Source organism: Perognathus longimembris, chromosome 2, assembly GCF_023159225.1.
Source record: "Perognathus longimembris pacificus isolate PPM17 chromosome 2, ASM2315922v1, whole genome shotgun sequence".
NCBI classification, from domain to species: domain Eukaryota; kingdom Metazoa; phylum Chordata; class Mammalia; order Rodentia; family Heteromyidae; genus Perognathus; species Perognathus longimembris.
In genome coordinates, this window is record NC_063162.1 from 29,102,393 (window position 1) to 29,126,659 (window position 24,267).

The 24,267-nt window shown below is 44.2% G+C and overlaps 1 protein-coding gene across 10 annotated transcripts in view; it reads left to right on the plus strand.

Moving 5' to 3' along the window:
- The window catches only part of Cpeb3 (cytoplasmic polyadenylation element binding protein 3), a 189,075-nt gene extending 170,368 nt beyond the window's left edge, over positions 1-18,707 (plus strand). For all 10 annotated transcript variants that reach the window (XM_048338707.1, XM_048338705.1, XM_048338706.1 and 7 more), the window contains 2 exons: positions 2,053-2,234; positions 12,823-18,707. In XM_048338707.1, coding sequence (XP_048194664.1) covers positions 2,053-2,234; positions 12,823-13,050 — 410 coding nt within the window. In that variant the 3' untranslated portion in view covers positions 13,051-18,707. The remainder of the gene's footprint in view (positions 1-2,052; positions 2,235-12,822) is intronic.
- The last annotated feature ends 5,560 nt before the right edge of the window (positions 18,708-24,267 follow it).

Below are 24,267 nucleotides of genomic sequence, written 5' to 3' on the forward strand. Positions count from 1 at the left end.
TATGAGGAACCCCTGAACTTTCGATATTTGAGATGTAAGCACAATTCTTATTGCATTGTTCAAATGAATGGGATTCCTGGGTCCTGCCCAGGATTGCAGTAGAATCCACTTAGCTCTATTTAGCAGTGCTCCCTTGGTTTACATGAGTCAGTAATTCTGACCATAATGAGCAAAATGGGCATGGCTTTCTAGTGCTGTGTTTTTAATAGCATTTACTCTCTAGCTAGTAATTGCTAGCTTATTTTCTTTCTTTCTTTTTTCTTCTTTTTTTTTTTTTTTTTGCCAGTCCTGGGCCTTGGACTCAGGGCCTGAGCACTGTCCCTGGCTTCTTTTTTTGCTCAAGGCAACACTCTGCCACTTGAGCCACAGCGCCACTTCTGGCCGTTTTCTGTATATGTGGTGCTGGGGAATCGAACCCAGGGCTTCATGTATACGAGGCAAGCACTCTTGCCACTAGGCCATATCCCCAACCCCCGCTAGCTTATTTTCTTACTTGAAAATTATCTGCCACTTATAGATCATTCTTCCTATTAAGAATAGGCATTTAGAAAATAATCACCAATATTAGGCAGTGTGGTATGGAAAGATATTTTGAAGTTAAATAGGAAAATAGTCTTTCTCACATGGAAGCAGTTTTTCTTACTGCCTCTGCAGTTCTGTACTAGGGAAACTAGTTGTTCTTGGCTTTCCTTTATTCGTAGCAATCTTGGTGTGGGATGGAAGTGTGTCCTGGCACTATTCGGCCCTGTATCTGCTACAAACTCTCCCTCACCGCATCAGGTTGGGATGCTTTTTGTCTCCTGGCACAGATTCCTAAGGAGTTCTCTTGTATCATGGTTTGTTCACATTAGCTGGGACTCAAGTCATCATCTATCTTCTCTGTCTTCTTTCCAAATATCATATGTAGGTGTTAGAGAAAAACAGGTGTTTGAGCCACTTCCCAGCTGTAGGGCTGAATCTTTTGGTTTTATACTATGGCCTGAAAGGAATAGCCCTAGCTGGAGGAGGCGCTACCCAGTGTGGAATAAACAATTGCCTTCAGGCAATTTACAGTGCAGGTAAGTGCTACATGTCTCTTCATGGAACATTTCTTGAATATCAGGCTAATTTCCAAATGCCTTCTCTATAAGTACGTTGTAAACATATCAATATAAAAATAGGATGATAGCAAGTGCAGACTAGACTAGCAAGGTGAAGGATGGATGGGCTTAGTTTAGTGCTTCATTTGCATACTGTAACTGCTTGATAAATGTCCATTGCTGCTATTATAAGCACTAGTATTATTTAGAATGCAATATGAGAGTTTGTCAGTTGGAAAAGAGTACACTCTTTAGAAATCTTTAATTATTAAAGTTATTTACATCTGTAAACATAATGTCTCTAGATAAAAATAGGAGTTGATTCTTTTTATAGCTTAATCCTGATATAGTGATTTGACATTTGTAATTGGTTTTAATCTTAGAGGCCAGTAGGAAGAATTATTTCTTAAAATTTGTTAATGCTTTGTCTATCCATGGCCCCTTCCAGTCTACTGCAGTTAGAAGTTCAAAAAGGAAGCTGGGCTCTGGTTGCTTTACCTATAATCCTAGCTACCCGGAAGGCTAAGATCTGAGGATCACAGTTCAAAGCCAGGAAAGTCCATAAGATTTTTTTTCTCCAGTTAAGTACCCCTCCCAAAAAATGGAGCTGTGGCTCAAGTGGTAGAGAGCTAGCCTTAACCATAAAGCCCAGAGACAATACCTAGGCTCTGATTTCAAGCTCCAGGATTAGCACTAATAATAAAGAAAGAAAGGAAGGGAGGAAGAAAGAAGGAATTATTGTTTGATAACCCCTTTTATGTTGTTTTAAGTTCTGATTATGAAAACTCTTAGGTATTTGTGTGTAAATGCTTTTATTTTTTTCCTTTTGAATATCTTATGAGTAGCCAGGCAGATGTGGAGCTTGTTCGTGATACTTAACACGGGTTCTCCTTTTCTTAATTCCATTGAATAATCCTCCTGGACAAGAGTACATTCCAAATATTTATACATAGCTATGTTTATTTTCTTGCAGTTGAACTGGCAATGATAATGGACCGTTTGTATGGTGGTGTTTGCTATGCTGGCATTGATACGGACCCAGAGCTGAAGTACCCCAAAGGTGCTGGCCGTGTGGCATTCTCTAATCAGCAGAGTTACATTGCAGCCATCAGTGCGCGCTTTGTGCAGCTTCAACACAACGACATTGACAAACGGGTAAGCAGCCACCCGGCATGGAATTGTTATGGCAAACAGAGTTTGTGTTTTATGAAATGTTGGGAAGCAAAATGTCTTGTGATTGGAAGTTCAAACTCCTGCCTTGCATGACATTAGTTCATGAATTAATTCATCTAGGCTGCTTGAAAAAGAGAACACCTGTGCTATTACAGAACACAGGTTCAACAATCCCCTTATTGCATACTCTGAGATTGTGCATTGATTGTGCTGTTATAAACTGGCAAAAAAAAAACCCAGTGACTGCACAATTATGTAAATATACTACAAAAAGTCTAATTGCATGTTAAAATGGGTAAATTTATTATATCACACCCCCCAAATATACAGGCTTAACTAAGCCTGCCTCCAATAGTTAAGAGGAAAAGTATATCAAGAGCCTCAGACTGGGGCTGGGAATATGGCCTAGTGGTAAAGTGCTCGCCTCATATACATGAAGCCCTAGGTTCGATTCCTCAGCACCACATATATAGAAAAAGCCGGAAGTGGTGCTGTGGCTCAAGTGGCAGAGTGCTAGCCTTGAGCAAAAAGAAGCCAGGGACAGTGCTCAGGCCCTGAGTTCAAGCCCCAGGACTGGCAAAAAAAACAAAACAAAACAAAAGAACCTCAGACTAAATGAAGCTATAGGTAAACACTAGAGATCAAACAGAAAATGAGCCAAAGATGACAGTAGAGAGTAGTAAAGCTTCATAATGGGTATACGTACTACCTTGCAAATTAAGTCCAGTTAATGCCTCAAGAACATCCTTTACTTAGCAACAATAACTGCCACTAAACAACTGAATAGGCATATATTCAAGACTTGGTGCTATTCTTCTAGTCTCTTGTTTGCTCTACTTTTTTGTGTGCCAGTAATGAGGTTTGAATTCAGAGCCTCTAGCTCTCCCTTGATTTTTTTTGCTCATAGCTGGTTCTCTACCATACTCTTGGACTTTCAGCTTATTGCTGGTTAATTGGAGCTAAGAGTCTCTCCACAGTTTGTCTGCCTGGGCTGGTTTCAAACTCTCTCAGATCTCAGCCTCCTAAGTAGCTAGGGTTATGGTGTGAGCCACAGGTACTGGAATGATTTCCCTTTTTAATCTACTAATACAGGTTTCAGGTCAGCTCCTACTATTTGCATTAAATAGAAGAGTGGAGAAGAAGGATAAGAAAGAGTAATAGTGGGAATGAGTATGATTAGAGTACATTGTATGCATGTATCACAATGGAACCCTCCACATTGTACTATTGATATGCACTAATAAAAATGTGGAAACTTTTTTTTTTTTTGGCCAGTCCTGGGGCTTGGACTCAGGGCCTGAGCACTGTCCCTGGCTGCTTCTTGCCCAAGGCTAGCATTCTGCCACTTGAGCCACAGCACCACTTCTGGCCATTTTCTGTATATGTGGTGCTGGGGAATCGAACCCAGGGCCTCATGTATACGAGGCAAGCACTCTTGCCACTAGGCCATATCCCCAGCCCCAAAAATGTGGAAACTTTTCTTAACCTTTAAAATTTTTTTTTGGTACTGGTCCTGGGGCTTGAATTCAGGGTCTAGGCACTGTCTCTGAGCTCCCCCCTTCTCCCCCCCCCCCACTTTTTAAGGCTGACACTCTACCACTTGAACTACAGCTCCACTACCAGCTTTTTTGGGGGGTGAACTGGAGATAAGTCTCATGGACTTTCCTGCCCAGGCTGGCTTTGAACCGTGATTCTTAGATCTCAGCCTCCTGTGTAGCTAGTATTACATGCATGAGCCACTGGCACCCAGCTAATTTCTTAATTTTTTTTTAAATGAGTCCTTATTTGCTATGTACTTCTCTTATCTTGAACTGGCCACAAGTGGTCTTGCCCTCAGGTATAATGAGGGACAGGGTCATTATACCTATGGCTGCCTGGACAATACACGCTTTTTCTCCAGGTCTCAGTTTATTGCAGTAATTTTAGGAATGTTTTTTTCCACTGGAGTTTACATTCCCCCCCAGAAATTGTCATACACTCTTTCTGTGACAGAATATCCCACTGCAATGAAATAAGGCCTTGTTTAATATTCACTTACTCTGATAGACTATATAATCCATGAGAGCAACTTACATGTCTTTTAGATTTGCTCCCATGTGCTCACAATATCACACATAGTGGACACACAATGAATGAGTGTGAGTTACTGAATGAATATTTACAGCTTCACAGGTGGCCTGATAGAAATCCTTTTGTGTCACCTTTGGCATCTCCATTTGTCCACTGAGAGTTAATAGCAGATGAGAGTCCCTCAGATTTGTCTGTCCAGGCTGGCTTCAGACTGCAATCCTCAGATCTTAGCCTCCTGAATAGGTAGGATTACAGATGGAAGTGAACCATCAGTGTGAGGCTAGAGCTTCTGCTTTAGAGGTTTCCTTTTTGAGCCATGCTGTTTGTCCATCATCTAATATTTCTTCAAACCCACCTTTTCCATATACTTCCTGTTCCACAAGCTCATGTCACAAACCCTGGAAATAACACATGAATTCTTATGCATTTTAATTATTTCAGGTTGTTGTTATTGTTACTATTATTGCCAGCCCTGGGACTTGGGACTTAGGGCCTGAGCACTGTCCCTGGCTTTCTTTTGATCAAGGCTAGCACTCTACCACTTGAGACACAGCGCCACTTCCAGCTTTTTCTGTGTATGTAGTGCTGAGGAATGAAACCCAGGGCTATCATCACTGAATTATAATATCCTGTTGAAAATACTTGGCATTCTTAGTGTCATAGTGGCCCTTGTTATGGAAAATTACTGTTACCAATGGCACAGATACAATTTGTGCCTCAGTTTTTACTTCCAAGGAAAAAAATTAAATCTTGAAGTAAACAAGACTTACATGAAGCCAGATGCAGTAGCACATACCTGTATTCACAGATACTTAGGAGGCAGAAATTCGGAGGCCCATGGGCCTGAGGCCAGCCCAGGCAAAGAGTTAGCAAGGCCTCATCTCAGCAAAAGAACTAGGTGCAATGGTATGTACCTGTGATCCCAGCTATGTTGGACACAGATAGGGGATCATGATCCAAGGCTGGTCTCAATGACTACATGCAGCAAAAATGCAAGAGCATCTCTGAAAAATAACCTAAAGGAAAAAGAGCTGGCTGTAGTGATAAGAGTACTAACAAGCCTGGGCCCTGAGATCTAACCCTAGTACTTATATGTGTGTACACACACACACACACACACACACACACACACTTTTCACTTATTGTTGACCAGTTGGTTAATTTGTCCTTGTGTTGACAATATCAAGGCTGTGTGAGACTCAGCAGAACTGTCTGTTCTCAGAAGTGGTGATCTCACTCACGGTTCACAGAGGTACCCTAGAGTACTAGAAGGGTGGGATTTCCGAGGGTGACTATTAGAATGTAAGAGAGGACACATGCCATGTCTGTTCATTCCAAGCCCTGTTCCTCTGAAAACTATTGCTGTAATTGTCATGAGAAAATATGTAAAGGGTAAAAACAGTACTGATTGGGAATTGGGAAATCTTAATCTCATCCTTGCTTTTTTCTCAATCATAGTATGACCTTAGGCAAGCTCCTTAACCTTTCAGAGACCAGATTTCACTGTCCTGTGGTAATCAGAATATCAGCCTGAGCTCCCAATTTATTACACAGATATAAACAGTGACAGATGGAGAAGTGCTTCAGGAGTTTCCTGGGTTATTGTTCATTTGTATTATTGTTGAGTTTGGCCTAGTTAAATTGTACCTAACCATATGTCAAGGCTAATAGTTGGCTCTTTGTGTTTTATTTTTAAAGTCCATGGAAGTCTCTTAATATAAGAATAATAAAATAGTTGAAGGTGGCAATAGAAAAATGAACAGTGGTGCCACTCTTCCAATAGTTAGCATGTGCACACACACACACACACACACACACACACGGATGTTTTATAGGTTTCTTTTTTTTTCTTTTTGCCAGTACTGGGGCTTGAACTCAGGGCCTTGTACTCTTGCTTGGCATTTTTTATTTGGGAGGATTTTTTTTTACCAGTCCTAGGGCTTGAATTCAGGACCTGGGTGCTGTCCCTGAGCTTCTTTTTGCTCAAGGCTGGCACTCTACCACTTGAGCCACAGCGCCACTTGCCACTTCTGGCTTTTTCTGAGTAGTTTACTGGAGATAAGTGTCTCATGGACTTTTCTGCTGGGGCTTGGCTTCAAACCACACTCCTCATATCTCAGCTTCCTGGGTAGCTAGGATTACAGGCATGAGCCACTGGCACCTGGCTAGCTTGTTTTTTTTTGTACAAGCTTGGCACTCTACCATTTAAGCCACTCCTTCATTTCTTGGTGCTTAATTGAAGATAAGAGTAGCATGGACTTTTTCTGCCCAGACTGAAAGAAAAGCTCTCAGAAAGACAGGTCTTTCCTACCAGAAAGCTGTTCCTGAATTAATTCCCCTACCATTTCCTAAAGTGAGTAATAGTGACTATAAAGAAATCCTAAACCATGAGTCTTTTGGAATTTTAATAATTTTTTTCTTTTTTGAAAATCTAGGGCCAAGGGCATGGGCCTTCCTAGCCAATGGAAGGTCAAGTTAAAACCCTAGTATCAAAGAAAAAGATCTGTTTCTGAATCAAATGGATTTGAAAAAATGTTTGCATAAAGAAAAGTAGGCTGGTTTATTCTAGTCTACACTAGAACCTTCCTTGTGAAGATTCAAGAAGGAAACCATATGTGAGTTTTCACAAGTATTTTTTTTTTTTTTTTTTGGCCAGTCCTGGGGCTTGGACTCAGGGCCTGAGCACTGTCCCTGGCTTCTTCCCGCTCAAGGCTAGCACTCTGCCACTTGAGCCACAGCGCCGCTTCTGGCCGTTTTCTGTATATGTGGTGCTGGGGAATCGAACCCAGGGCCTCGTGTATCCGAGGCAGGCACTCTTGCCACTAGGCTATATCCCCAGCCCCCTCACAAGTATTTTTGATCATAGAACTCTCCTAAGATTTGTCCTGTGTTGAAGATGATGTTCTAGGGAGCTCAGCTAGGGAAATACTGTCCTTAGTGCTTTCCTACTTAAGTTGCCTGAGAAAAGCATGCCATTTAAGTTTTTCTTTTCCTCAGTCTCTTTCCTAAGTGTGTCCCATCTACCATGCCTTTCTCTCTACAGCGTGTTAGGGTGACACGAGAAAACAGCAGCTCTATGTTCATGATAGTGATAGGGCATTGAAAGTGTAGTTGATGGGCTGGGAATGTGGCCTAGTGGTAGAGTGCTTGCCTAGCATGCATGAAGCCCTAGGTTTGATTTCTCAGTACCATATAAACAGAAAAAGCCAGAAGTGGGACTGTGGCTCAAGAGATAGAGTGCTAGCCTTGAGCAAAAGAATTTCAGGGACAGTGATTCAAGTCTTAGGACTGGCAAAGAAAAAGTGTGGTTGATATTTCCTTTATTATTTATCTTTCATACTGCTAAGGTTTGAAGTCTGTGGCCTTATTCAGGCAAGTCCTCTATCTCTGAACTATGTTCATAGACCTAATACTTTTGTCGCTTGATATTGTTGCACTTTTTTCTAAAATGTTTCTATAAAAGAAAGAAAATTGTGGGCTGGAGGTGTGGCTCAAGTGGTAGAGTGCCTGCTTGCCTAGCAAGTGCCAGGCCTTGAGTACGAACCACTAGAACTGTACTCCCCTCTAAAAAGAAGAAAAGAAAAAGAGAGAGCAAAGGAGCCGGGCACCAGTGGCTTATGCCTATAATCCTAGCTACTCAGGAGGCTGAGATCTGAGGATTGTGGCTCAAAGCCAGTCCAGAAAAGTCTGTGAGAGTTTTTTTTTCTTATTTATTGTTAAAGTGATGTACAGAGAGGTTACAGTTTCATACGTTAAGCCTTGGATACATTTCTTCTACTGTTTGTTACCTCCTCCCTCATTCCTCCCTCCCCCCTCCCCCTTCCCCTTCCCCTCTCCCCCCGTGAGACTCTTATCTCCAGTTAACCACCAGAAAAACAGAAGTGGTGCTGGGGCTCAAAGTGGTAGAGCACTAGCCTTGTACAAAGAGCTCAAGAGGTACAGCGCTCAGGCCCTGAGTTCAAGCCCCACAACCGAGAGAGAGAGAGAGAGAGAGACTGAAATTGAAAAGGAAGAAGAAGGAAAAGACGAACAAGAAGAAAATATCCTTGACAAACAATGACCAGAGAAAGTGACTTTCAATTAGCCAAGTTGGAGTTTTCATATATACCCCCATGTATGTGGCATACTAGGAGCTTTATTCAGGGCCTTGCACTCGCTAGGCTGGCATGATACCACTGAGCCATACCTCCAGCCTTGCCTTTAGGATTGTGTTTTACTTTCCATTCTGGGCATATGTCAGACCCACAATCCGCCTGCTGTACTCCCTGTTGCCAGTGAGATCCTAAGTCTCTTGGTGTTCTCTGCCTAGGCTGGCCTGGCAGCACAATTCTCTCAGCCTCTTACATAGCTTAGAATGACAGCCACCTTTTATTGTGCCCAGCTATACATTAAAAAGAAGTTCTTCTAATGAACTTCCTAACTATGGATAACTGTGCTTGACTTGACTCTTTGGGAGAAATCAAAATCCAGAAGTGAGTCAAAAATATCGTCTGAAGTAATCCTTCACAGACATATTTGGAAACACTGCAAGTCTCAAAGCCTTTGGCTAATGGAATTTGGGTCATCTAATGAAAGAAAGAACTTTGAATGAAGTGTCTGGGACTTTATTCCCAAAGCTCTCCTTCCTATTGTGAGCTCCAGTTTTTTCTGTCCTGTTCTGTGTTTTCATTTCTCCTCCTTGGGAACTATGGTCTGTTGGGGTTTTTAATTTTGCCAATCCTGGTGCTTGAACTCAGGACTTGGGTCCTGTCCCTGAGCCTCTTTGTGCTCAAGGCTTGTGCTCTACCACTTGAGCCACAGCACTACTTCTGGCTTTTTCTGAGTAGTTTATTGGAGATAAGAGTCTCACAGACTTTCCTGCCTGGGCTGGCTTAGAACTGTAATCCTCAGATCTCCACCTCCTGAGTAGCTCAAATTACAGGTATAAGCCACCAGTGGCCCATGTCTGTGATCATTTTAGATATGAAAACTTTTAGGATGATTAAAAATATTCTTTTTGCTGGGTATGGTGGTTATCCCAGCTATAGGAGGCCGAGGCAAGAAGATCATGAAGTCATGGCCTCCGGGGCCAACACAATAGGTCATTCTGGGAAGAAGAAGAAAAAGATTCTGTGAAGGGCTCTGACTCAAGTAGTAAGAACCTGCCTAGCAAGATGAGAGTCTGAGTTCACACTCCAGAACCACTTACACGAGATTCTTCTTTCCTGCTCATATTTTAAGTGTAGTATAGAGATAAGAAGGCCATTTTTTTTTTCTCAGTAATTGCCTCAAGAACACAATCTTGATGAGTCCTCATTCTTATTTGGGATTGCTGGTGCAAAGCCCTCATCGGGAAGGAGAGGCGAGTCCTGGGAATTGTGACGGAGCCAAGGTTTTCTGCTCCTGTGTGTCTCGGCAGGACATGACACAGCAGTCATGCAGTGTGTCAGTGGTAACCATCTTCTTGCCTTCTGATCTCATGGCTTGTGGGAGAGTTTGTACACATACCTCCCGCCCTAGCCCCAAATAGTGTGGGGAGAAAACAGAAACCACACAGAGGGTGAACCCGTGCTCCTTGTGGAGAAACGTTATCTTTTGCCTTTTACCTCCTAGTGCCTTAGAATATGAACAAAGGCTCACCCTACCTAACATAAAAAGAAAAGAAAATCCAAACCATTTCCCCTGAGGATTTTTTTAAGTCTACTCTAAGTCATTTCTAAAATTAATAGCTGTGAATTTGCTATATCTGGAAGGTGTGGATAACTTTGTTGCTAGGGAAAGCTATTTTCATGTTGCTACTTTAATTTCCTTGGCATTTGTCATCTGCTTTTTAAATGGTAAGATTCTCATCCCATGAACAGTTGAACAACTAAAAAATTAGGTTGAGACATTTTTAATATTGTCTGCTGTTCGGGAACCTGCCTTAACAGCTGGAAAGACATGCTACTTAATGAGACAGGTAATGAGGTTGCTGTGGAGGTTAGGCCCAAGAGGATGCTCTGGTGAGCACGTTGAGAATTCCAAATTAAAGGGGCTTCCCAAGAAGCCATATTGCTCCAGGTGATAGCAAGTGGTCTTCCAGGTGAGTCACAGTCCTCTGTGGACTGCCCAGGATCACACAAATCTGGAAGCAAGGTGTATGCCAGTCCTGGGCTTGACCTCAGGGCCTAGGCACTGTTCCCGAGCAATTTTTCTCAGGACTTCTGAGCCACAGCTCCACTTCTAGTTTTCTAGGGTAGTTAATAAGAGTCTCATGGACTTTCCTGCTTGGGCTAGCTTTGAACCATGATCTTCAGATCTCAGCCTCCCAAGTAGCTAAGATTATAGGCATGAGCCACCAGTGCCTGGCCAAGCCTGTAACTTTTAAAAACATTCTCCCTTTAAATCTTAAAACTTGAGGTATTAAATGCTTCTTTTTCTACTAACCCATCTTATAGTAGCCATGCCATAGAATATTTTACAAACCACTTTGATGCATTATTATGAGCCTAGCAATTTGGCTCTGAAGTCTCATAGTTTGTGGTTTTGGTAGCCCTAATTTCAATTCTAGGCAAAGCCAGGTATGAATTCTAACTATGGCTTATCACTGGTTCAAAATGAACTCATGCTAAAGGACTCAGTATCCCAAACATACTGCCTGAGTAAAACCATTATAGTAATACATCATTCTTATTTGAAGTGACATTCTCTCAGAAATTTCCAAGCCTCAGGAATTGATTTTTTAATATACTGAACTCAGAAAAAGGAAATACTGAAATTGGGTTAAAATTTCTCTCCGTTGTCTAGAGAAAGTATTCTAACCTTTCGTTTCAGGAATGTTCTTGAGTAGGTCATATAGTTGTAGCCCTCTTCACAAATGCATTGATCATCTACTATTTCCCATAGTTAGTTACCTCTCATGGCATGTGAGCTCTGCCTAGCTTGCTTCTAGACTTAGTCCTGTTTCATTGCTTTTAGCCATTGAAGATTTTGTGTCAGCACCTTATTCATGTTGTCATTAGCTTATTTCTTACATCTCTTTAATGTTGATGCTACCGTTTGTGGGTTCATCTATCCAAGGACCTTAGTGATTTGAAAGGTTTTTGTTGTTTTTTGTCCTAGTCTTGGAGCTTTAACTCAGAGCCTGGGCACTTTTTTGCTCAAGGTTAGCACTCAACCACTTAAGCCACAACTCTACTTCTGCCATTTTGGTAGTTAATTGGAGATAAAAGTCTCAGGGACTTTACTGCTTGGGCTGGCTTTGAACCTCTATTCTCAAATCTCAGCCTCTTGAGGAGTTAAGATTACAGGCATGAACCACCAGTAGCTAGCAACTTAATAGTTCTTTTAAAAATTAGGAACTTTACTGCTCAAATATATGTATGAATATTTGTTCAAAGTAATACTATTCACAGGAGCCAAAAAGGTAGAACAACCCAACTGTCCATCAACAGATGAGTAAATAAGCAAATGTGAACTGTGGGTCTGGGGACAAGGAAATATTATTTAGGTCTAAAAGAGTAATCAGGTACATTCATCCACATGCTACAATGTGGGTGAATCTCAAAACTTCATAAATGAGGGGCTGGGAATATGGCCTAGTGGCAAGAGTGCTTGCCTTGTATACATGAAGCCCTGGGTTCATTTCCCCAGAGGGAGGGAAGGGGAGGCCAGGCCGGACAGCACTCGGACAGCACTGCCGAGGCCCTGCTGATCCTCAACCCCTGGCCGGGCCTGCATTCAGCTCGGCTGGCAGGGCCCGGTGTCCTCCGCTCTGGTCAGCGCTCTTCTGCTCCCGGGCACCAGGCCCACTTCTCCAGACGGGCCGGACCCCGTGCTGGGCCGAGGCGCTGGGACAGGACCCGGGTCAGCCGGCTCTGAGGACGGACGGACGGACACCAGATTGCCTTCTTTCTTCACGTTTGGTTTTCAAGACCTATTGTTTTGCCTCATTTAGATTTGTAAGTGTTCCCTAAAGGGCTGTGATTAAAAAATAAACACAAAACCTCACTGGATTGAGGCCAAGTCTGGGGCTAGGGGGATAGCAAGTCCATAAACTCCAAAAGGCAAAAAAAAAAAAAAAAGGAAAAATGCCCCCATTATTGCCAGGACCCCCCACCCCCCGCGTGTCCGCCCTGCCTGCCCATTGCGGGCCTGGGCCAGGGCATTGCCGGGTCAGGGCCGGCTTTGTCTTGTCAGGGCCGGGCGCTACCCCTTGAGCCTTTGACAGCCTCCTCGTGAAAACCCCGAAGGCCGGAGCCTCGCCGCTCTGTCTCCCTCCAGCCGCCTTTCCAGCCTCGGCCCCGCACGCTGCCCTGGCCCGCCCGGGGCCTCTGTCCTGCTGGCTCCCCTCCCCAAGCTGCCCCGTCCCGGCCTCACGATCAGCGCCCAGGCCGCGCCCTGTGACCCGGAGGCTGTGACCGCCATGCCCAGCCCCCGAGTGTCAGCAGAAGCTCCCCGCGCCCCCTGCGGGCCCAGTTCCCCAGCTCCCCGCCGCCGCCGGACGCCTGGCTAACGCCCTCCCCTCTCTGTCCGCGTCCAGGTGGAGGTGAAGCCGTACGTGCTGGATGATCAGATGTGTGACGAGTGCCAGGGCACGCGCTGCGGCGGGAAGTTCGCCCCGTTCTTCTGTGCCAACGTCACCTGTCTGCAGTATTACTGCGAGTACTGCTGGGCGAGCATCCACTCCCGCGCCGGGCGCGAGTTCCACAAGCCGCTGGTGAAGGAGGGCGGCGACCGGCCCCGCCACGTCCCGTTCCGCTGGAGCTGAGCCCCGGGCCCACCCAGCCACAAGTACTGGAGGAGATCGCCAGGAGGGAGAGGAGAGGGCACCGCCTCAGGGCTTACAGTGTTCTGGAAATCTGTGCATTTGTTCTCGATTTTTAAAGAAGAAATGGGTCTTTTTATTATTATTATTAATTATTATTATTACTATTATTTACAGTCATATTACTGAACTCAGTGTCCAGTATAATGCAACATTGCAGAGTGTGTAACGGTACTGATTTGCACTTTGATTCACACCTTCGTCTGCTTGATACCTTACTTTTCTCACACCTGATTTGTCCTTCTTGACAGTGCGTGGACTGCCGCTCTCGCCAGTGGCCATCAGACGGATGTCTGTGACTCTTTTGTTTGTTGTTGTGTTGTTGTTGTTGTTGTTCTGGTTGTTCTGGTTGTTTTTAAACTGGAGCATGCACTTATTTTCAGAAACTTGGAAAGTCGCCCCTAGGACAAGACTTACCAAAGGTAACACTCGTGAGTTAGGTGGCAGATGTAGCAAAATTTCCCAATTCAGCAATTGCTAGTGGGGGTCATTTAGAGTAGGGATAGCCCTCAATGGAAATCAGCCTTTAGTTGCTCTGTATTTTGAGTTGTAAGGATACCTCATGAGCTGGAGTTTTCTTTTTTTATTTCATGTTTGATTTTTTTTTTTTGCTGAGGACTTTGGTTAGATCTTTTGATGTTGTGTAAATTTATGCTGCAATAGCTTTTGCTGCTATTAAAATGGTATTGTCGATACCATAATACTCTATTTGGGCAAAGGTATCAATTACAAACAAAAACCCAACAACACACGTTTGTGATTTAGGGATAGAATCAGCTGCCAAAGGGGATCAGCATGGACTGGAGAAAGCTTCAATGGAAGGTCACTATTTCTGACTGCATGTTTATTTAATCAGGTTGCTGCATGCAATAAATTTTATATCCAATGTCTAGTATAAAACCTTCCCACAATGCACAAATTAATAATCTATATAAGCTATAAACTACTCATTTTTTAAAAGAGATTTTTTTTCATTCAAAGAGTTGGTAAAGAAGGGGAGGAAGGCATGCCTCAGTCAATGGAATGCTGAGTAAGAGGAGTCCATAGCAGAATGACCTATATTACAACCAATAGAAAATCTAGGTGTAGGATATTCTTAAAGCAAATTCGTGGACGGTAGATGAAGTACTTTGCGGTGCTCTGTTATATATTGTGCAATTTATTTTATATAGTAAAGTGATTATGTCTAACTGTGATCAAACTTAACTGTTTAAAGCCTCTGTGTCAGACATTATTGAACTTGACAGTTCCTAACTGGTATATTATTAAGTAACACATGAGCTCTTAGTTACGATCTCTTAGTGCTTGTACCATTTTACATAGCTCCAGACCTTGTCCAGAAAACCAAAGAGCTCATCTTAGCTTACAAACACTAAGAATATATACAGTATCTAGAGATAAGTTGTCAGATTGACAAACTAGGCACACATCTTTAAGGAAGTTATGTAATGGTGATGCTAAAGAAATGTCTGTACACAACCAGATGGCCTGGGCAGAGCTGGCTGTCTGGGTGAGAAATTAACTACTTAGTTCCCTGGATGTATCCTGTAAAGCTTGAATAGAATTAAGCCCTGCTAGTACTACCATGGGCATTTTTTTAGCATTCACTCTTGGGCTGCAGATAGTAATATATAAACACACACAATGATTGCGAGAGTATGTAAATCTTTTTTGATATTCTTCCTATGTTTTGGAATTCTGGGGACAATCTGACTGGATATGACGCTGCAGAGTAGATGCGAATCACTGTGTTCTTCGTGCCGTGATGTCCTTGTGCTGTCTGAAGTTAGTATTGTCGGTTTCTGTTCTGTTCTTCCTCCAGTGTTTAGTTGCAATTACTGGCTCTCAACCTGTAGTTTTTTGTTTTCAAAAAGGCAAAACAAAATAGTTGTTGTTTTTATTGGATTAAAAAATGCATATTAGATTCCTCCCCTTTTGAGGTTGCCTCTGGGCGTTTGGGTAATATTTGCTTTTTTTTTTTTTCAGCCCAGGTATGGTTTTGTTTGTTGTTGTTGCTGCTGTTGTTTTCTATGTTTGTGGGTTTTTTTTCATCTGCACAAGAAATTTTGTTATGCACTACTACTTTTTGTATTTTAGACTGTTTTCAAGTTAGCTGAAGATTTTTGTTTTGTTTTGTTTTTAAGGAAAATGGCATGCTTTCTGACTGACATGATCTTTTGCAATACCTCAATTTTGAAATATAGGAAAGAAAATGATATTTTCTAAGTAAGTTTATTCAGAAAAATATATATTAATTTAATTCTGCAAGAAAATGATTTAACAGATGGGTAACTTTATTTTTTTCATGATTATTTGTGTTTTTTGAAAATGAAGAAGTTAGAGCTTTATAACTATAATATTAAAGATCATATCTAACCTACAGAAATCTACCTAATTATGTGAAGGAAGCAAATCTTTTTGAAGAAGCTCCCCTCTTTCGTGTACTAAAATAACACTGAGATTTAAAAAAAAAATTGAGCTGGAAGATTGGACAGCATAAAGCTGAAGTGAAGGAAAACAAAAACATTGTCAAGAAAACTAGGTTACAAAAATCAACTCCATTTGGTGCTGGAAGTGGCGGATAGATGGTGGAAACTATTTTCCCTTCATTTGTATATTTCTAATCAAGCGTTGATTGTGCACGACTGACCAGGATTGTGAAAGAGTTCTTCTGTTTGTATTTTTTTAAAGAGAACTTTTTTAGTTTATTAAATTATAACATGTTCCCTTTTGTTTTGTAAATAAATGTGCCCCCCCCCCAAGTTCTTAATGTTATATTAAAAGAGAGGGTCCTTCAAAAAATTATTTTTTAAAACACAAAGGTGTTTCTGACCTGCAACTTGACTGGGCAGCCCCCCGCGACACAGGTCCTGTGTGGCCTTTCTTTGATGTGACACTTGAACTAGTGGGTTTTTTGAAGGCTATAATCTAACCTCGACTATTTGTTGTTATGTGCAATACTGTTTGTACTGTTTGTATAAAAAATAGAAAAAAAAGAAAAGAAAAAAGGCATAAATCTTTATTGCAGATTTATTTTCATTGCAAACTTTAGACATTGTGATTCACTGAAATCATTTTTCTACTGTCAAATATGTACCTTTTCTTCATGCTGGTATTTTTTCAATAGTAATGTAGCCTTTGTACTGAGACAAATTTTCATTGTTATTTTTAGAAAGATTTTTTGCTAAGAGAAAAATTAAACATATTTACATATTTTTCATTTTATTTCGTATTTTCTTTAAAGGAGTGCTTTCTCAATCATTAATAGAGTTGTTTCTGGGAGGGACTTTCATATCTGGTCAATGTCATAATATTATTTTGTATTTTTACTTGGAATAAATTAATTTTATGATGCTAATTCTTTAAAAGTTTATTTTTTTCATTTTCGGTTATTTTTGAAGCTAAAACCTTTGTAATATTGTTACTAAAGTGTCTAGTTTTTTGAAATGCAAAGCTTTATGTATTAACTTTCTGAACGTGGTTTACAGTAGCGTGACGACGGTGAGCATGCTTGGTTATGTAAAGTGACTGGAAATGTACTGGAGACTTGGGTAATAAAATGACAGAATGAGCAGACCGTGAAATTTGGACAAGCCTTTTCCTTTATTGCAGTGGTTCAGTGTAAGCCTAGGGATGTCACAGTACAGGTCTCTAGGGATGTCACAGTACAGGTCTCTAGGGATGTCACAGTACAGGTCTCTAGGGAAGCCAGTAGATTTAGACAACACCAGGTGTGGCCCAGGGTGTGGTGGCCTCTGATGAAGTCACCTCTCCTGAAATGCCACTGGGCTGAAAACCCTAGCCAGGTCAACAATGCTTTTCCCCTCTAACTCTCCTCATTGTGTGTGTGTGTGTGTGCATGCGTGTGTGTGCGTGTGCGTGTGAATCTGCCACCAACTGCTGTCCACGTGTGACACGGTGCCTTTCCCTCCCAAGTCTCTTACACGCATGTACAGTGGTCACATCTGTGAGGCAAAGGAAGTCTCTGAGAAGATGCCACCTCCTCTGTAGCCTGCACGTGAGGGTGTCACCTGTGTCACTTCTCTGTAAAGCGACAGCTGTCACCACTGTACATGGACACGGCGGCTGTGTGTCAGGCTGCCTCTCCCCCGCGCCCCCTGCCTGTGGCTGTGGCAACACACGGAGCCTGGCCAAGCATGATCTTGTCTGTCGGCCTGCTGCTGCCTTTCCAGCCCCACCACCTGGCGGCCCTGCAGCACATGCCCTAATGGCAGCACGCTGTTGCGCTGGCCCCTAAAACTGCACAAGTGGTGTTGCATAAACAGACCATCCAGTGACTTGCTCTAGATAGACGCTGTGTTTCTGCTGGGCCTGTGGCCTCTTCAATACCGCAGCTGTGGCGCCAGGGGCATCAGTAACTCAGAGAAACTGGCCAGTGTTGGCTCTTGGGTTCGCTCTGTGTATTCAGTTTTGTAAATACTATATAGATTAGATCAAGTTGTGATGTAAAATTTAACTCACATTGGATACTACTGGTTGGAATTTTGCATTAACTACAACTAAACGATTAGGAACCGAAGAAAAGAAATTGGAAAAATTCTTGTTTAGTGGCATAAAGATTATGCTTAGATTTCTGCCTATATCTTGTGTTTTATAGCTTGTTAGTGAGGCATAGGCTATTGCAGAGTGTACTGCATTTATGCAATTAGCAAAATAACTGCTAGTTTTCATTTTATCTATCGTATTAGCAACAAAATGGCACTTAACTGGGTAAAGCTCCTACCTAAATATTTGAGTATTGTGACATCTCTACTTGCAAGGTTTGAATGAAAGATTAGTCACAGATCAGTTGGGTTTAAAAAAAATTTTTTTTGGTTGATGTTAAAACTGGCTTCTTTGTATAGGTTGTTGATTTCCCACTAGTTTGTACGATCTGTCAGCTAACATTTCTGGTTTTTTTTTCTTTTATAATAATAATCAAACTTCTCTATCTCAGCTGCAATAGTGTTTTATCTTACCACAAAGTATTTTATAATTACTGCTGTTGACTTTATACCCCCAAATGGGTGAAGATTCTGTGATTCAGGGATGTTTAAATTGTATGTCAAAAAAAATGAATTGTGCAGGTAGAAAACTTGGGTGCTAACACATGATAACTTCTTTTTTTCTTTCCTGGATATAGTTCTGTTGGGGTATAAAGTCTTAGGTATTTGTATTTTTGCTGTCAAAATAATGGACATAACTTTTAGAGTGTTCACAGCTAAAAATCTCTGTATTTGTTTTTCAACTAACAACTAATTTTAAATGTATTGTATCTTTTATTACCTCTTTTCTTGGATTGTTTTCTTTTTTGTTGGTTTTTTAATCTTACTTTGTTTCCTTTTGCTCTTAACCCTACTCAGCTTCTGCCATGGGGGCTTGGGCTAATACTGCTTGCGTGGGATACAGTACTGTGACTAAACATGGAGCTCAATGCAGCTATTGCTTACAACTGCTTAAACTTTGTAGTTTGGACTTCTTTTTTTTTCTGTAATAACAACTTATTAAATCTAGTTGGATAAAGTACTGACACTTGTCATCCTTTGCATTTGCTAAGGAATGAGCTTGGTGTATTTGGTTTGTATCTGAGAAACACTCCAATTTGGGGCGGGGAAGACACCGTCCAGCGCACTTCCTCCAGCAAGGCTCCCTGTCTGCGGCCGGAAAGGAGGCGCACTAAAAATCCACCTGTCTGCCTGGCACAGGGAAGATGTGGTTGTTGATGTGGATGAATGTGTTCCACGCGGGCAGGGGAGTTAGCCATGAGGACACGCACGTGTGTGTGTGTGTGTGTGTGTGTGTGCGCGCGCGTTTGTTGGGGCCCCAGGGTCACGCCCACGGGAAATTCACTCTCCTACACCTGAGCCAAGTTGGGGTGTTCAAGAAACTAACTTTGGAAATCACGACCAGAAAAGTAAGCAGAAAGGTCCGAGGTGGCGCCGGTACCCCTCTTTTATTTTTCACAATTACGGCAGGCTCTCCGATTATTTATTTTTTAAGAAAATGACTTTAATGAGGAAGGGGTAAGACAAAGTAAACCCCAAATCGGGGCTTAGCGGTAGCGTACTTGGCCTAGAGTACATGAGGCCCTCGGTTCGATTCCTCAGTACACAGAAAAAGCCGGAAGTGACGCTGTGGCTCAAGTGAGCGCTAGCCTGGGACAGTGCCCAGGTCCTGAGTTCCTGAGTCCAAGCCCCAGGACTGGGGGGAGAGTGATAATAATGATTAAATAACAAAATTGATGCCTGGTGGGGGAGGGGCAGGGCTCTTAAATCTTAAGCCCTGGGGCTCGGCAGTGGGGATCAGGCTCTGGGGAGGCCCTGCCTTCCCGCCCTGCGCCCTCCCTGCAGCCCCGGCCCCAATGTGGGCTTTTCCAGCCCGGGCTGTCTTTGGACCGCAGTCCTCCATAACTAGGCTAGCAGGCGCGGGCCCCCGGCGCCCAGCTTGATTGTATTTTGAGACCCCACTTTTAAGTTCCAAAGGGCCCGCGCTTGGCAGTGAGGGCGCGGCCGGCCTCGCGCGGGGGCCGCCTCCCCCGCACTCCCCAGGTCACCCGCGGGGTCCGCGGGCCTAGCGAGGAGCAGGCGCGGGCCGGGCAGGGGAGCGCACCCGCTCATCCCGGGCCCGAGAACCCCCGGAGCCCCCAGCTTTACAACGAGGGCTTGGGGGTGGTGCCCCCACCCCCTGGCACACGTATTTCCACGAATCCTGGGGTCTCGGGCTCCCGAGGGGGCGCGGAGGAGCCGGGCAGGGCTGCCCGGGCGCGGGACGCTTCGCCCTCAGCCATCCTAGTTTGGGGGTTGACGGGAGCCCAGGGCCACCCCGGGCTCGCGAGCCGGGTGCGCATGCGCATGCGCAAGGGCGCCGCGCCTCCGTGGGCGGAGCTTCCCTTGGGAAAGAAATGGCGCGCCGGACGTGGGGCGCACCCCTCATCCTCGGATGGCCTCCGTGTTAAAGGGTCTTCCAGTGGGGAGGAACCCCGAGATAAGAGGCGGCAGTGTTGCCCCTTCTGGGGGCGGTCACGGGTGGCCCGGCCTCTGCCCACTGCGCGGGGCAGGGAGGGCACCCGTGGGAGTCTCGGCTGGTGTTGGTATCCAGAAAAGCAGACTTTTTGCTATGGTTTTTGTTTTTCCTGTCACACTTTTGGCTCAACTGCTAAGTGTGAGGGGCCAACTTGCTCCCCTCCTGGCCAGCCTGAATTCACCCAATGCTTTTCATCCCCTCTCCCCCTCCAACAACAACAGCAAAGGAAATTCTGGAGCTTACACCTCTTGGTGCTGGGCCAGCGCTCCACCCGAGCCGCCCAGTCCTCTTGTGTTCGCCTTAGAGCCGAGCCATTGCCGCCTCCTTGGCGGGGCCTTCACCTGGTGCCTCCGCCTTCTGATTACCCAGGACTACGGCCCGGGGATGCTGCCCCGGCCAACGGCTCCATAAACCCCCGGGCCAGCCCAGGTCCCGGCCCCGAGCTGCTGTTTGTGCCCGGGGTCTTTGCAAAAACTCAGGGTCCTAAGCTCCCTGCTGGGATCTGCCATTAAAAGCAAACTGCAGATCCCATGCATTCCCACCCGGAAGACTAAAATCGAAGCGCCTAGAAATGCCATGACTTAGGGGAGATCTTGATAAGTGCTGTAGCCATTTTGAAAAACTTCTAAGGAAGCTGAATGTGTGTATGACCTTTGGTCCAGCCTTTTCACATATAGGTGCGTGCCCAACAGCAATATGTAAAATGAGCCGCGCGCGGTGTGTGTGTGTGGTGTGTGTGTGTGTGTGTGTGGTGGCACATGTCTGTAGTCCCAGCATTGTGAGGCAGGAGAATGCCCCGCCAGCCTGGGCTGCAAAACGCTGCCTCAAAAACAAAAACTGAAATAAAAAAAAGAACTGGGAATGTGGCTTGGCAGTAGAGTGCTTGCCTTGTATGCATGAAGCCTTGGGTTCGATTCCTCAGCACCAACCACATATGTAGAAAAAGCTGGAAGTGGCGCTGTGGCTCAAGTGGTGGAGCACCAACCTTGAGCAAAAGGAAGCCAGCCCAGTGCTCAGGCCCTGAGTTCAAGCCCAGGACTGGATAAATAATATATACACATATACCCATTATGATGATCACAGCAGCATATAGCCCCAAATGAAGCTATCCAAATGCCCTGCAATGGGCAATTTATACTGTATTTGAAAATGGAATATCATATAAATAGTAAAAATGAAGATCTACAAGCACATGCAACATTACAGACATCTCACAAATTGTTGATAAAAATAACCCAGAGAGGGCTGGGGTTGTCGCTCCATTACAGAGCACAAGCTTAGCATGCCTAAGGCTGCAGGTTCCATTCCTAGCACCAAAAAAAAAAAAAAAAAAGGCAACCACAAAAAGGCACTTAATATTTGATTCCCCTCAGATCAAGTAACAGTAAGAGAGTGTGAGGTGCCTTCTAGGGTGTTGTTGACTTTGACTTGGGTGATGGAAACGGGAAGGGGTGGGGGTCCCTCACCCCAGTTTGCATGCCAGGCAATCACAGGAACTGAAGACCCACAGTGAAAAGCATTTCAAGGGGTCTCATGAGGTATAAGTTGAACCAGGATTTCAGTAAAACAAGATCAAGTAGAGAGTGAGAAACACGTCCTGCCCATACCACACAGGAAACGGAGACTCCTAATGGCGGTGCTTGTCCAGCGGGGATTTCGTGTTGAGTTCCTATCTAGACGCCTGGCCAGGTGGTGTTCTGGGGTTTGTGTGTCCATTATCCAGACGTTTTATTCAAACACACGGGGATGTAGTCTGTGCTTACCCAAAACACAGGAGCGGTTTCAGGATTTCCACTTGCCAGACATGTCCTTTAACCCTTTACACCGAGGCAGCTTTGCCCTATTCCCTTAGCTTGCCCCTCCTGTGGTCGAAGCTTGAACTCCATCAAGGCCTTGCACTTGCGCGGCCCGTGGCTCTGGACCGCAGCCCCGCCCCCTGCCCAGCTTCTGCCGATTAATTGGAGTTGGAATTTCACACTCTTCTGCCCAGGCTGGCTTCAAACCCTTATCCTCAGAACTCAGCCTGCAGAGTAGCCAGGGTTACAAGGCTTATACTCTTTAACATCTGGAGAGGGCCAAGGCAGAAAACTCAAGGCTTGATTTTTTTTTTTGGGCGCTCACTTCCTGGTTCTGGTTGAATTTCTGAGTTGACCTTTTGACTATTTGTCATTTCCCTACCTCTCAGCGGTCTCCCCTGACCTCCCTACACAGCGTGTTGTACGTGTGCCAATCCCTGCCTGGCCTGGGCACTGCTCTGCAAGCCTCAATGGCATCCCCAGAAAACAAAATGCAGGGCAGAGGTGGGCACAAGCAGCACGTTGGTTTCTGGCCCAGTGCGGTCACACCGGTGAACAGGTCACTGCCGCCAGCCGCCTATCCAGCTGGCTCCAATTAATTACCTAAGAGCTGGAAATGATGCTGTAGCTCAAAGTGGAAGAACACTAGCCTCGAGCACAAAAACTCAGGGGCAGTGCCCAGGCCTCAGTTTAAGCCCAAGGACTGGCACCTGTGCATGCACGACTGGGCAAGTACACAGGCGTATGCACGCACACACTTGCTGCTAATCCTTCTCTGCCCAATTGGCAGTTTTTAACTGTGTTCTTCCCATAATACCATTTACCCAGTTTGTATAAGAACCCAAACCAAGGCAGAAACATCTGTGGTTTCATGTTGAGGTATAACAAAGGCCAAGTGACTTGACAACACAATGGGCCATGGAAAGAGAAAGTGAATGAGATGCGCAGAGACGGCTGTAAACATATAGCAGAGTTTAGATGTGGTCTGCATTTGATAGAGAGCCGCTGGAGAATTTGGCAAGTTGGAAGGCAAATTAGAAGCCACTAAAAGCTAGAAGAGGCAAGATAGGGTGAGAGCAATAGTGGTGGCTAGAGAGATGGAGAAAGGTGCAGAGATCTGGAATTGTGTGTGACTCCAGACAACTTGCTGCTGACCTGAATTACAGGGGGTGTGCAAAAAAAAATCAGACATAGGTCCTTTTGGACGTCTCATTAAGTATTAGATTTTCTTCTTTTATCAGCCGTGACTCTGGCCTGATCTTTCCTATTTTCTACTAGTTTATCTCTATGTGCCCAAATGTAGGTAGTTTCATAACATAAACACAATCAGTTCACAATAAGGTTTGGAGTGGAAGGCCTCAGTTCTCTCCATATCTATTCTTCCCTCCCTATCTCTTTCTCCGCCTTCAATTGTTTTATGTTTTCATATGTAGATATTTTTCAAAGGGTTACATTTGATAAGTTATCAAAAACAGTATTAACTACTCTCTTCAGCTTAAGCTTTGCTAGACCCAGTGAGACATAATGCTGTGTTCGGTTGGTTTGGGGGACTGAACTCAGTACCTGAGCACTGTCCCTGAGCCTCTTTGTGCTCAAGGCACTCTTACCACTTGACCCACAGCACCACTTCTGTAGTTTATTGGGGAGGTAAGTCTCATGGACTGGGACTGGCTTTGAACTGTGAGCCTCAGATCTCAGCCTCCTGAGTAGCTAGCTAGGATTACAGCATGAGCCACCAGCGCCTAGCTCACACTGAGCTTTTTTTGCTCAAGTGCTCTACTACTTTGAGCCACAGCTCCACTTCTGACTTTTTGATGGTTAGAGAACTTTTCTGCCTGGGCTGGCTTCAAATCCTAATCCCCAGATTTGACTCCTGAGTGGATTACAGGCATGAGCCATGCTCCATCTTTTGCGCTCACAGCTGGCAGCCTACCACTTGTCATGCCTCCAGTTCAAGCTTTTTGTTGGTAGACTGGACATGAATCTATTGGATTTGCTTGCTTGGTCTAGCTTCTAACCTAGATCCTAGATCTCTAGGATTATAGGTGTGAGCTCTCTTCAAATGTCACACACACACACACACACACACACACAGATGGACTGCATTTTGCCAGTCCTGGACCTTGGACTCAGGGCCTGAGCACTGTCCCTGGCTTCTTTTTGCTCATAGCACTCTGCCACTTGAGCCACAGCACCACTTCTGGCATTTTCTGTATATGTTGCTGAGGAATCGAACCCAGGGCTTTCATGTATACAAGGCAAGCACTCTTGCCACTAGGCCATATTCCCAGCCCTATAATTTTTTAACCTTATCTGATTTTTTTTTTCCTGGTTAGTCCTG